This window comes from Bufo bufo, chromosome 5 (assembly GCF_905171765.1).
Source record: "Bufo bufo chromosome 5, aBufBuf1.1, whole genome shotgun sequence".
Lineage (NCBI taxonomy): Eukaryota > Metazoa > Chordata > Amphibia > Anura > Bufonidae > Bufo > Bufo bufo.
In genome coordinates, this window is record NC_053393.1 from 486,853,988 (window position 1) to 486,868,808 (window position 14,821).

The 14,821-nt window shown below is 44.8% G+C and overlaps 1 protein-coding gene across 7 annotated transcripts in view; it reads right to left on the reverse strand.

Annotated features, from left to right (window-relative positions):
• Positions 1 to 14,821, reverse strand: part of DIP2C (disco interacting protein 2 homolog C) — a 442,508-nt gene that overhangs the window by 122,629 nt on the left and 305,058 nt on the right. For all 7 annotated transcript variants that reach the window (XM_040434209.1, XM_040434208.1, XM_040434211.1 and 4 more), the window contains 3 exons: positions 10,527 to 10,620; positions 9,109 to 9,228; positions 7,335 to 7,449 (listed from right to left, as the gene is read on the reverse strand). In XM_040434209.1, the coding sequence (XP_040290143.1) occupies positions 7,335 to 7,449; positions 9,109 to 9,228; positions 10,527 to 10,620 (329 nt within the window). The remainder of the gene's footprint in view (positions 1 to 7,334; positions 7,450 to 9,108; positions 9,229 to 10,526; positions 10,621 to 14,821) is intronic.

The following is a 14,821-nucleotide window of genomic DNA, read 5'->3' on the forward strand; positions in this document are numbered from 1 at the left end:
ATTACATTTGTGGGATAACCCCATAAATAATTCACTGTAAATATTATTTCAGTGCTTTTTTTCTACTAACATTCAGTGACATAACCCGTGCCACCACTGAAAGACATGTCCTCTCCCAGTGGTTCTCCGCTAATGCCCCTAGAGATGGTGAAACAGATGGTAAAACATAATAAGAAGGTTTTATTGCAGGAAGTTAAACGTACTGACGAATAGGCCGTCCCGCCATCTTTTGGGACTGCTTATTGCTTGTGTGTCCAGGAACTGGCAAATGTATTCTACAGCCAAAGATGATGGCACCTATTTTTACTAGGGTCGTTACTGTATGAATCTCATGAGGTTCACAGTAATTGGATATCACATTTATCCTGATCTTATTACTGCATATTACTCTTTTATGCTGGACCACTGTAATTCCTATCTGCATGCATAAAAACCAATAACCATAGCAATAGCAGCAAAAAGCTCTAGTGGAGCTCCAGTCTCCTGAAGGATCTAGGCGATCATCCCTGCTCTGGGACTAGGCTGTTTGTGGTCAGATGCTGGTCCAGCAGTTGAATAGTGGAGACTGAGCAGATGTCTAATATCAGGTATCAGCACAGTCCATGGAGTCAGCCCATTAGGGTAAGTGGTTACTAGGACTTATGGTGACAGTGGACACCAGGAATAAATTATCAGGCCTGAATACAGTTTTTCAGCCTCTGACTGAAAAGTCACCTGCCGATCTGCGGGTCAATTCTAACAGAATTTACATGCCTTTACTATGTAGAATAATTACCAAACCATCCTGACCTTACACATGGGTCACACAAGACAGATAAAACTCCTACCAAAAAGAACCTGTGTGAAAAAGTCGATAATAGGATCCGTTTAACAGACGCAGCGCAACAGCGCTGTCTTCACTAGCGGTATCTCCGCAAATTTATCTCCACATTGCGCTTGATCTCCCTCCTTCACCAGCGGCATTGGTCTGAAGAAGGCCACATGGCCGAAACGTAACATTTAAAGCCGCAATAACTATACAATAAAAAGCAATCAAGATTATCGTAATCACGCTGGAGTCTTTTTTCTTCATTGATAATTGGGGCGGGAACCCTACTCCAAGCGAACCAGAACAGAGTGCGACAAGGTTTCAATAAGATATAACAGACGCATCATGACATATATGTTTAAAAGATGCCTGTAATGGATGTTATACACTGGAGTCTTTAGCCCAGAGGTTACCATGTTACAGGACATCTGTCAGCAGTTTTAATATATGCAAATGAGCCTCTAGGAGCAACAGGGGCGTTACCATTACACCTAGAGGCTCTGCTCTCTCTGTAACTCTCCACTTTGATTGACAGGGCCGGGCGGTGTAAACCTGATCACGCCTGCCTGGCCCTGTCTATCAAAGTGGAGAGGGCGCGGCAGTTGCAGAAAGAGCTGACTGAGCCTCTAGGTGCAATGGCAACGCCCCTGTTGCTCCTAGAGGCTCATTTGCATATATTAAAACATCATTTTTCTCAACAATTTTTCTCACACAATGTCCACATGGAGGACGTTAAAAGGGTCTTCTGGACGCGTGAATCCTTAATTTCTTGGAATGATGTGAATTGTAGACCCAGAATTTGATACCCAGCAGTACAACTTAGCCCATCCTGTGAGGCGCTAATATGACAAAGCTGGAGGTGGCTACCAACCGGGACACATCACAGGTCACTTACATATTGCCACCGACTCTGCTGATCAATTTGTTTCATGGTTCCCAACTTTCAACCTCGTGGAGCATAGAGAATAACAGTACACATCACAGTTTAATTGATAGTAGCAGCATGACGCCATAAAGTCAACATCCTTCATATTTGCCGCACACTATACGCTCTGTTCACACTGCCATCACCGTAGAAGTCATTATGGGAGCGCCATCGCATGACGGACCCCACTGACGGACCAACGGGGTTTCCTTGGGAAGAATAGAGGTATGTGCCGCAGAGGATGGGATGGTAGTGTGAACAAAGCCTTACATATTTTACAGACTCCATAGAAAATACCGTTATGTAGTGCTCAAACACACACAAACCATACAATTCAATTGGTAAGGACTCCATGTTGATAGCCTGATCCTAATAAATCCGTAACTACTCATATTTCCTCTATGGCTGCGCTGTCAAAGGCTTATTAATAGGCATTAACCTCCGTCCTGCCAGTTTTGTATAGTATAACTTACGCTCTGTCATTTAGCGGGAATATAGGGTGCATCCATAGAACCACAGCCTATGTCATATACGCTACCGACTCACTCGAGCAGCCAGCTCAGCCAGACAGAAATGTCACAGCGATTTTCAAGGATGAGAAGAGACACCACTCCATCCGGCTTCACTCCGAGACGCAAATAGGAAGATAATGCAATTCAGTCTGGGTTATGAATGACAATTACATGCAAAACATATCAAGTTACTTAAATAGCCCAGGCAAATGTAGCAGGAAGAAGCATTCAGCATCTCGGTAGGTCTCCCGAGGTTCTACTGTGTCATTTTTATCCAGTGCGCCAGGCGCTTCCATTCAGGACTAATTATTTGCGCTCTTCTAACAGGTCATATGACACAAGTTAATTTGGAAAGCAATACGGTCTCTTGCAAAGCTTTTCTTGAAAACCTGCAGTGATAAATCTCAATTAAAGGTTAATGCAAGAGCCGGCTCGGAAACGGCAGAGATCTCAGAAGCTGAAAGCCTCTAGGCGTCGACAGCAAAGAAAAGACAATATGAAGAAATGTGAGAGACAGAACTGGCAGCGATGACATCTGTGCTGACAGGCAACGCCTGGGAAACCGTAATGGAGGAGCTCCATGAAAACTGGCAGGAGAAATTCTATCTAAGAGCAAGACTAGGTTGTATATGCTGAAAACATCTCATCAGGCGGCCATGTTCACTCTCCGTGTCTGTATAGACAAAACAGAGAGCTGCATTCCCAAGGACTGCACTAATGGGGTCTCTCAACCATTAAATAGCTGCTAGAGTGGCTATGTCTTCGCATTGGTTCCCCTCTAAAATTCCCACCCATGGGACTCGCATTCAATTTTCAATACAACAGACTCCTTGTAATTACAGATTCAACAAGGGACCTCTATTGGCAAACTCCATGGCAATGTCTGAGTGCTAAAGGATTTGGGTGGTTTCGCACTGAGTAAGCTCTCGACACAAATGTCAAAAGTGTCCTTGTGGTTTCCAGACTTAAACCTCTTATGGATGTGTACACTGTGTACGTATACATTGGTATCCATATCCCTAAACCTCCCATTGCAATAAAAAAAGGATATCATATAGTATCGTTTTTTACAATGAAAGCTGCACAGACTTTGATACAGCACCAATATATGCCAGCCAGTGGCCAAAGTGGACACTCTTTTGGCTTCGATCGGGTGAATGAGGGCCTATGAATAGGTCTGACGTGTGTGCCGAGAGCTCAAGCAGCGTGAATTTCACTCTAAGGGCCACTGTTTTAATATTACAATGTTCTGGGTTTAAATTGGATTCCCTTTATTCTTGATGTCCTCCGCCCTAGACCACCAGGCAGCGCTCCAGATGGCGACAAGACTTTTTAGTCTTGTCGCCATTTGCCAGTGGACCGCAGCGCTGCCGCTGAAGAGATACTTTTAAACCTGGATCGATACGATACCGGATCTTACTATTTAACGATAACGGGCTGCGCAGCCTAGTATCTGTTAGAGAACATGGCACGCGCTGCTCTCAGAGCGCGCCATGTTTTCCTCAGCAGCAGGGAGAAGAAGGCAGGCCCTCCCCCTTGTGCCGCTGCTGCCACCAATGGACTGATAGGGAGGAGGACGGGAGGGACTGTGGCCACTGTGCCACCAATGAATATAATTAACACATTCATTTAAATGCAGGCAGCGGGTTCTGGCAGCGGTATCACATACCCGGCACCTGCCCTCTATGATATGGCGCTGCGATCCCCGACAATTAACCCCTCAGGTGCCGCAATAGATCTCTATTAGAGTGAATAGGACAAGGGATTAAAAGATCCCAGGAAGCAGATTGTGAGGGGTGGTGCACGAAGAGCGCTCTGTGTAGAGGGGGATGCACGGAGAGCGGTCTGTGAGAGGGGGATGCACGGAGAGCGGTCTGTGTAGAGAGGGGTATGCACGGAGAGCGGTCTGTGAGAGGGGGATGCACGGAGAGCGGTCTGTGTAGAGAGAGGTATGCACGGAGAGCGGTCTGTGTAGAGAGGGGGATGCACGGAGAGCAGTCTGTGTAGAGAGGGGGATGCACGGAGAGCGGTCTGTGTAGAGAGGGGGATGCACGGAGAGCGGTCTGTGTAGAGAGGGGGATGCACGGAGGGCGGTCTGTGTAGAGAGGGGGATGCACGGAGGGCGTTCTGTGTAGAGAGGGGGATGCACGGAGGGCGGTCTGTGTAGAGAGGGGGATGCACGGAGAGCGGTCTGTGTAGAGAGGGGGATGCACGGAGGGCGGTCTGTGTAGAGAGGGGTATGCACGGAGAGCGGTATGTGTAGAGAGGGGGATGCACGGAGGGCGGTCTGTGTAGAGAGGGGGATGCATGGAGGGCGGTCTGTGTAGAGAGGGGGATGCACGGAGGGCGGTCTGTGTAGAGAGGGGGATGCACGGAGGGCGGTCTGTGTAGAGAGGGGGATGCACAGAGAGCGCTCTGTGTAGAGGGGGATGCACGAAGAGCGGTATGTGTAGAGGGGGATGCACGGAGAGCGGTCTGTGAAGAGGGGGATGCACGGAGAGCGGTCTGTGAAGAGGGGGATGCACGGAGAGCGGTCTGTGAAGAGGGGGATGCACGGAGAGCGGTCTGTGAAGAGGGGGATGCACGGAGAGCGGTCTGTGTAGAGGAGGATGCACGGAGAGCGGTGTGTGTAGAGGGGGATGCACGGAGAGCAGTCTGTGTAGAGGGGGATGCACGGAGAGCGGTCTGTGTAGAGAGGGGGATGCACGGAGAGCGGTCTGTGTAGAGGGGGATGCACGGAGAGCGGTCTGTGTAGAGGGGGATGTATGGAGAGCGGTCTGTGTAGATGGGAAAGTATGGAGAGCGCTCTGTGTAGAGGGGGGGGGGATGTATGGAGAGAGCTGATGCCTTCTGATGTGGTCACTGGTTGCAGTGGCGCCTCTCTTAAGGAGTGCAGTGGGGATAGTTGATTTTAACCCATTCTGTGTCAAATATAGAAGAATATCGGTTTGAATCCCCCTTAAAAAATTAACTCCATAAAAAGGTTTGTATACACTAATTTCTGAGACTAGCAGGACCTTTGTTGGTGATAATACTTACCTGATCCCCAATGCTGGGTCCCGGCTCGTTTGCTCCCCAGCCTCTGTTGCTTGTCTTGAGTCCCTTCATGAAAACTTCCTGTTTGACGCCATTACAGCCAATAACTGACCACTGCTTCCCTTGCGTTAAGTTAAATGGTCATGTGATGCAAGGGGAGCAGATCTCCACTGTGACCAGTGATTTTAATGGAGAAACACAAGACAAGAGGCCTGGAAGCGAAGGAGCCAAGGCCAAGCACCTAGGGATCAAGGAAGCATGATCAGCATGATCAGCAACGTGAATCTGGTAGTCAGAGTTCATAGAAATTAGTGCACAACCCCTCAAGATTGATGGGGTTAGAAGAACAAATCAAAAGGAGAGACAAAATGGGCAACTACACAAGGTAAGACACGTCTTTTTTATTATACCATAATTCTATGCATTTTAAATTTGGTGACTAAAAATTTCATTTGGCTCCTAAATTTTTCAGGTTAGGAGCCAATGGCTCCTTCAATTTTTTTTTAGTCTGGAGCATTGACAGGAATACCATTAACACCATGACTCGTCTGGACCACCACGGATGTAGACATTAGATAGTCCTTTGAAACCCATTACTTCCGTTAGGCCACCAGGAGTCCTCGCATAACCCTAGACCACCCTGATGACACAGACGCTATAAATATTTTATCCACACCCTATATAAAAACTATAATTGACAGTACATATGTGGCACCGTGTGCCAGTAGTTACAAGATGCGGAGAGAACTAGTAAACCACACCTTCACAATATTGAGAATTGGTTGGTTTACTTCTCTTGTATGACTGTAGTCCTTCAACAAGGTGCAAGTATCACATCCATTTTATATCTCTGGGCACCGCACTTCTTTACCACGGCCCACAGAAAAATGAAAAATTCACAGTGGATTAAAAAAAGCCATAGTGATGGAAGGTTGGACCTCCTCTTACTACCAGTAAATGGTAACAAAGCATTTTTGTAGGCTCGATGGAGAGTGCTAAGGCCCAAAATGTATAACTTCTGGGTGCACCCACAGCAAACATAGTTTGAAAGGTCATGACTAATGTATCAGAAAATCGAGAAATCATAATCAGACTTATTGGTAAAAGTGAATGTAAAGAGACAACTGGCAATTTTTTTCAATCTGGGTAATTGGTCAACTTTACTGTAAACCATTACAATGCAGCCTGTAGTCCATCCTGCTCTGCACAATGTATATGTGTAATGAGGGTTGTCACGTGGCCGGAAAACCATTGAGAGGCCAGTGTGGGTATTTAATTTTCCATTCACTTTACAGTAGGTTGAAGTAGCCCCCCTTTCATCCGACTATGATCTCAACTAGCCTGGAGTAGGAGAGGGGTAGCAAAGTACTGACAGTCTGCTGGAAACAGAAGTACTGACAGTCTGCTGGGAAAAGAGGAGAGGTGGACCTCCTGTCCCTGTGTAAGTGCAGATGACCACAGGGGGAGGGGTAACATTGCCTTCTGTGCATGTTAACAATCCCCTCCACATCAATCAGAGAGCATACTCCTACTCATCAATTACCCCTGTAAACCTAATGAAGCTGTTTATGGACTCCACAAACCAGACATTTACCAGTGTCTAGATTACGACGTCAGATAAGTCCACCAGGCATTTGCGCCAAACAAGCATCCAAACATCAGTAAACTTTACATTTTACCTATCCAACCTAATCTCTAACTTTAACAGCGATGTAAGGAATATCACTAGAGAGGAATATCAAATATAATTTTGACAACTGGAAAATATTTCTGACATTTTCATTCACTATCACCATAAAGAATAATTTTCAATCACTGTGCTTTTACTAATAAAAAAAAAAAATATGTGTTGCAAATCAGGGAAAACTGGGCTCCTGTATAAGGCTGCACGTTTCAGGGGTCAGCATTTAAATAGGGGTAGGGGTGGCAGAGGCACAGCGTGCTAAGAGCCCATTTGCATCAATTTCTTTAAAAAAAAATTTTTTACCAGCCAGACCAGCCCTTTAAGCTAAGGGATATGCTATTCAATATCAATACTTTAAATAAACGTTACCTCCTTATGGCCACAGTAAGAGCCTCTGGTGAACTGGCACAAGGACAAATGACTTCTTGCCGCAGGCCCTTACTTTGGAAGACATTGAGGAAAGCGTCACAAGAAGAAATGGACCCTGAGGAGAAAGTACAAGAAGAGGACGTGATGAGGAACGTGCAGGAAACACAGCACTCGGACAAGATGATTTAGAACTCTTTACAGACCGGGAGGACATTCAGAAGAGCTCATCTTCAGACGTGTCCCGTGGCATTAAACACTACGAGAACTAGCGTTATTCTTTTCCAGTATTGAGTTCCGTCCTAGGGGCTCAATACCGGAAAAAAACTGAGTTTCATCCTTATGCATTCTGAATGGAGAGTAATCCGTTCAGTATGCATCAGGACGTCTTCAGTTCAGTCACTCTTACAGTATTTGGCCAGAGAAAATACTGCAGCATGCTGCGGTATTTTCTCTGTCCAAAATTTTAAAACGCTTGCCGGAATGCTGTATCCAGTAATATTTTCCATTGTAATGCATTAATGCCGGATCCAGCACCAAGTGTTCGGCAAAACGGATCCGGTTTTCCGGTCTGCGCATGCCAAAAATAAATAAATCCCTGATCCTTTTTTCCGGATGACACCAGAGAGACTGATCCGCCTACAAATGCTATCCGTTTGCACACGGATTTCCAGATCCGGCAGGCAGTTCCGGCGACGGAACTGTCTACCGGATCTTCACAACGCAAGTGTGAAAGTACCCTTAGCCGGCAGCTCATTAGTCTCTGTCTCTCTCACACAAGCCATGCCGCCGACATCTCTCGCTTCAGATTGTGGTTAGAAGGACAAAATAAAAAGCCTAATCTATGAGAAGACACTTGAATATAGTTTCTTATCAAAAGTCAAGTTCATTTCAAGGGAATGTATCCGTGAACTATGTAATGGGGCAGAGTTACGAAAATGTAAAAGCAAAACTGCATTTTGCCATCGCAACACAGCTTTCATCTTGTTGTGTTGTGATTGGTTGCATTAGGCAACAACGTCTTTATTTTAGATAGGTCTAGAAATGTGCCCCCAGTCTGTGGCTCCCAGTGCCAGCTGTAAACTACTGGATCTCCATATGATAGGTACACCCACAAATTCTTATTCCCTATGCAGGTATGTGGGACTTGCCACAGGTTATGTGGGTCCATGGGCAACAGAGTCACAGTGGGACCCCTATTTACCACACACTCGGTCTGACGAGCAAGAAATATATTTGCCCATATCAACATGGACCTCCCTAAAGACTAGTGGGCCCTGGCATCTCTCCAGGATTGCCTGGTGCTGATGCAAACTGGGCAGGTATATCAACCCTATGGGGACTCAACTGCTAAATTACACTACTCCACCGAGGGGTTTCCGTAGATATTTTAATTGATGACCTATCCTCTTCATAGGTCATCAGTTTCTGATCACTTGGCGTCTAACACCCAGGACCCCCGCCTGATCGGCAGGGGTCCAAGGTGTCAGACCCCCACCGATCAGACCAGGTGTCAGACCCCCACCAATCAGATACTGATGACCTATCCAGAGCATCCAAGTCATCAGTTAAAATATCTCAGAAAACCGATTGAAAAAACGGTTTGTTCTTTACGTCTTCTAAATAAATTAGTAGGACACCTTGGGGCTACTATTAAGAACTTGGATAACTTGTTCTTCTGCTCTTCATTGGCTACTGGTGATAAACTTGCTAGAGATTAACATACTTTTTTTTTTTTTTTTTTTATATATAAGACCCAACCCTTGACTGTACTTACAAGGATTTGCTCCATCAGCCACAATCAACATGCGTAACGAGGAGAGGTTAATGTCTCTCTGATCCCGATGGGCAACCAGGGCCCAGTGCATGTCCCTTGACTTCACGCACGCAACTTTTGCTTTAAGGGAAGAGAAAAAAAATAATCATGTCTATGAAAAAAATATGTATTTAAAAGCAGAATGTAGAATCATGTAGAGTAACCCTAAATACTAGACTGATTTGTCACCCAGATTCACTGCCATCATATCCTCCTATAATAAACTCTGAAAGGGCATCCGTCTGCAGATCTGCACCTATGAAACTGGCTGACCTGTTACATGTGCACTTGGCAGTCGAAGACATCTGTGTTGGTCCCATGTTCATATGTGCCCGCATTGCTGCGAAAAATTATGGTTTAATGAGCCTCTAGGAGCAACGGGGGCGTTACCATTACAATTAGAGGCTCTATTCTATCTGTAACTGTCACGCCCTCTGCACTTTGATTACCGTAATATGGCCAGGCGTGATGACGCCCTGTCAAAGTAGAGAGGGCACGGCAGTTACAGAGATAGCAGTTCCTCTAAGTGTAATGGCAATGCCCCTGTTGCACCTAGAGGCTCATTTGCATATATTAAAACATCATTTTTCTCAGCAATGCAGGTACATACGAACAGTATGGCATTTTGGCCAAACGTAATAGGTTACATATTTAAATGATTCACAGCAGACACGACAAATCAACTATGCTCCCTTCCACTTACAGGGAGCACATCAAGTGTCCATCGGGGCCTAACTTGGTTCGTTGCCCTAGGCTAAGGGTGGCCATACACATTAAGCCTCCTGCACACGAACGTATGCGCTCCATGGCCGTATTGCAGACCGCATTTGCGGATCCGCAATACACGGGCACCGTTCCGTGTGCATTCCGCATCATGGATGCGGACCCATTCACTTCAATGAGTCCGCAAATCCGGAGATGCGGAATGGAAGCACGGAACCCTACGGAAGCACTACGGAGTGCTTCCGCAGGGTTTCATCCTGTACTTCCGTTCCGCAAAAAGATAGAACATGTCCTATCTTTTTGCGGAACAGCCAGATTGCGGACCTATTAAAGTGAATGGGTCCGCGATCCGCTGCGGCTGCCCCACGGACGGTGTTCGTGCAGCAAACGTTCGTGTGCCGGAGGCCTTAAGAGTCATCTTGGCCACATCCTAGGTTTCAGCGACAACAGCTGACAATTTAATGTATATGGTGGTGACCCGATTCTCCCTTGACAGCAAATGTTGGGGGAGAGAAGAGTCAGGCATGTTGAATTTCAAAATGCCAAGCCCTCCGGTCTACCTACTGAGGACGAATGCACGCTTGGCCGGGCAAGCATTCTGAAGTTTAGGGCGTCTTGTGTTTGGAGAAAAGTCGAAGAACAAAGTTTACAGTTACCTTTGTACTGGCAAACTTTCTGGATCCAGGACAAGGGATTGACTTTCATGAGCGAGTACGGGATGCTGATGACGTGCATCATGTTCATGACACTCTGAAATCAAAAGACAGCGATCCTGGATTACAAAACGAGAATGAAACGATCTTCTAAGATAATTAATCCACACAAACAGCAGCAGCGCTAATTTTCTAATTTAATTTTTGCCTTCTCTAGGCATTTTCACGAGTACATTTAAAGTTAATGTTCATAATAATTTAGAAACATGAACATTTTATTGTGTTGTAAAAAAAGCTGTGCCCATTATCTGCTAAAATACAGGACACAGTGCGGTTATCAGCAACGTCCTTGTAAAGCTGAGGCTGACCCCGGAAGAGGTTTATGGAGAGATACACAGAGGAAGTTTTAATAACAATGCATTCTTAAAAGATGGGACATTTAGTCCTGGATTTAGCATTGTATATGGTTCTACATTAAACTGCTTGCGCAAGAATGGGGGGCGGTTGGCGAGACCTGTAAAGGAAAGCTTACATTCCTGCTTCCTGGCTCCCCGTTCCTTCTCTTCAAGGCCTGCGATTCTCAGCTGGGCTCCCTCGCTGTAAACATCCGGTCTGACACCGCCTGCGGCCTATCACTGACTGCGGCGGTGATCAGATCCCCTTATGTCATGACAATCGGTGACATGACTCTAGGTCATCCAGTCATTGCCACGGCCAGTGATTGGCTGCATGCTGCGTCAATCTGAATATTTCCAGTGAGAGAGCACAGCACAGCATTGCAGGCCAGGAGGAGAAGGATCGGGGAGCCAGCGCCAGGAAGCAGGTAAGCTTCCCTTTACAGGTGCCCCCATTCAAGGACAGCTGTGTATCGGAATGCAGAGAATTGTAAGAAGCTCAGCAGTATTGCATGGGCTGCTGCAGCGTGAATGACAGCTCTGGGGTAAGGTCCAGTTGCCTGGCCCTGTGCAGGGAGATAATCTAGTATAATTCAGTCAACCTAAGGCACTTTTCAGACTATTTTTTGTTTCTATCCTTTCACGAGTATTTTTTTTTCCAGATATATCAGAAAGTATCCTTTTTAGTGTAGGCAATAGTGTACGACTACATCTATTGAAGGTCTGCAGCACGAGAAGAAGCAGTAGGCAGTCGTTAGACTATTATCTGATTTTAGGGGTCTGGCTGACCATGTACCATGTATTAGGGTACTTTCACACTTGCGGCAGAGTGATCCGGCAAGCAGTTCCGTCGCCGGATGCGGATCCGTCTCACAAATGCATTGCAAGAACGGATCCGTCTCTCCATTTTAATTTTTTCTTTTACATTTTTAAAAGGTCTGCGCATGCGCAGACCGGAAGGACGAATCTGGCATTGCGGTATTTTTAATGCCGAATCTGGCACTAATATATTTCCATGTAAATTAATGCCGGAACTGATCCGGAATTTTGGTCGGAGATAATACCGCAGCATGCTGCTGTATTTCCTCCGTCCAAAACGCCGTTCAGTGACTGAACTGAAGACATCCTGATGCATCCTGAACGGATTGCTCTCCATTCAGAATGCATGGGGATAAAACGGATCAGTTCTTTTCCAGCAGTGAGCCTCTATGACGGAACTCAATACCCGAAAAGAAAAACGCTAGTGTGAAAGCACCCTTAGATGTTCAGCTGAAGTATCAAGCATGTTGAATTACAACATATTTAATCATTTTTTCTCTAGGAAGTTCAGCCGACAGAGGTTTATTCCCCTTTTCACTTCGAGAACACATGCACTCTTAGCCAAACCAAAAGCACAAGATCTAAAATAAGGTCCCGGTAGGGTACTCCACTGACAGGTATAAACCTTAATAAGCAATTTTCCTGATTCTAATAGATCTAATAGACTCCGTTCTTGTAAAGCTGTTCACCGATGTAGAACGACGACTCTTTTGATGGTGTTGAAACAAAACTAAAGATGCATTTACATGTAAAAGAGGGCTAGAGGATGGCTCACCTCTGGTTGGTGATGGCAAGGTGCACCAAACAGATGTTGTACCCAGTCACCAGAAAACAATAGTAGAAAAAATGGAATGGGCACTCTTATACCTAGGGTACGATAAACATGTACTATCAAAACATTTTAAATTGATACATAATCAAGACCCGAAATCTCTAACCTTTGCAGCATTTGAACAAATAGAACGTCATTGGAGGGGGGGCAATCATATTGCCCGAATGTCTAGGGCGGAGTCTAGGAAGATATTCGAATTCGGCAGTTTGGCTCCGGACGGACTCAACGCCGAGTTGGAAATATTTGGGTTTTTGTGATGGGTCGGGTGTCTTCGGCTCATGGGGGGTACTAGTCGGGCTGTTTAGCAGCACTATGACCCTCCCTGCGCTGGAGACCTCCGACCCCAGTCTATCCATCTGTACCCCATACATTCTGCCCGAACCATTGTAGAGGATGAGCCCCATCAGATGTAGCTTGCTGCATACTAATCAAAAAAGGATGTTTATATATGTATCTGTTGAGTATATTACCGAAATAACTATTTATATTTATTTTTTTATTTATATTTTAGACTTTTATATAATATTTTTAGACCTAATATAGAAGCTCTCAATGATTTAATATATTTTTAACATAATAAAGATGTATAAATATTGTATTTTAGTAAGATAAATGTGTTTATATTATGCTGACATTAATTTATGATATAGGATGGTTTTATTTATATAGGATCTAATTAGAATCAGATATGACAATAATTTGATATGGATAAGGATGCTGGTGGACATAGGAACACAGAACATATAAAAACGCATGGGTACATAAAAACCGCATATATACCGCAGGACTATCGCAATATAAATTAAATACATCGGTGAAACCCAGATCCATGTGGGTCCATTTCAGGTCTACCGAAGAACCCTATGGAGGATAAAAGGCCGGATAGTTAGTCAGTTCCAAACTAGCCACTGAGGAAGAAGGCAGGAAGCCTTTGAAACGCGTCTGGTAAGGAGCAACTGGATCTGACAACATACCGGCAATATTTTCTACTATATTGGATCAAGAAAGCGCTTTTCCAAAGGATGTCAAAATTGCGGTTCTAATTTGAATCGTACTACGGATCACTCTGAATTGATATAGAGACTGATAGCCTAAATGTTCAAGGATCAGCATTGACCTAAACAGGTGGAACAGTGATCCCAATTAAAGAAACCGGATACGCAGCAGCAACGTCACACAGCCAGCATTTTTCCACAGTCGGGGTGAGACAGCATCGGTAGCAGACAGCGCAACTGCGCTACAGTGAGACAAGGCTGCTTAAACTTACACCACGTGGGACGCCACGGTGGGAATGGATGTGAGTAAGAGCTACTAGCTCCGATATTTGTGAATTGATACAATATAGCTGGACATATACGTACTGCTGCCTAACTACTTTGACATACTGTTTGCCACAATTACATTATTGCTCCACCAAATCGCAACAGTATTGGATACATTTATGCTGTAGCTGTTTAATGATACAGCCCATGCATTCAAACTGAGTCTACCTGCGGACAATTGTGTGGATTAGACAGCGACCCAGCCCATACGTTTTCCAGCAATTAGAGACACTATTTTGGAATTATACTACCAGTGGGGGACAGCAATTGGACCTATTCTCCAGAGATATTTATTAATTTATTTATTTATTTATACTCACGATTTTAATTATTTACACTATATTGTCGATTCAATATATTTTGTCACTTTTTAGCCACTGTGTTATCTCACGCATTGCTGATTTTTCACATATTATCTATTGATTCATTAATTAATTATCTATTCACTCACAGATTTCTCTGGAGGTATATTTACTGTCCAACCACTGTTGTAGGTAACGGATTACATAGTGTCTCTTCTATCAACGCTAGACTGGACCTCTGTTTTTCCATTAATTATAACAGTGGATAGATCTATGCCTATTGCATTTTATTTATCAATTTTATGTGAGGTTTTATTATCCAGAGGGTTAAGTTATTAGGTTCTATTATCAACTGTATATTGATATATATTTACATTCATCGCTACCAATAAATTAATATACTACATTCGATTGTTTGAGTCGCATTGCCTACCTAGTGCACTAGGTATAAGAGTGCCCATTCCATTTTTTCTGCATTTACATGTGCCGATGGAGAAGGCAATTATCGGGAAAGGACCGTTCCTTCCTGATAACTGTCTACTCATCAGTGGAGGAGAGAGCTGCATTTACATGTATGGGGACAAGCGTTAGCTACTGCCAAATTAATGTGCTGCACGAAAGACCCTTT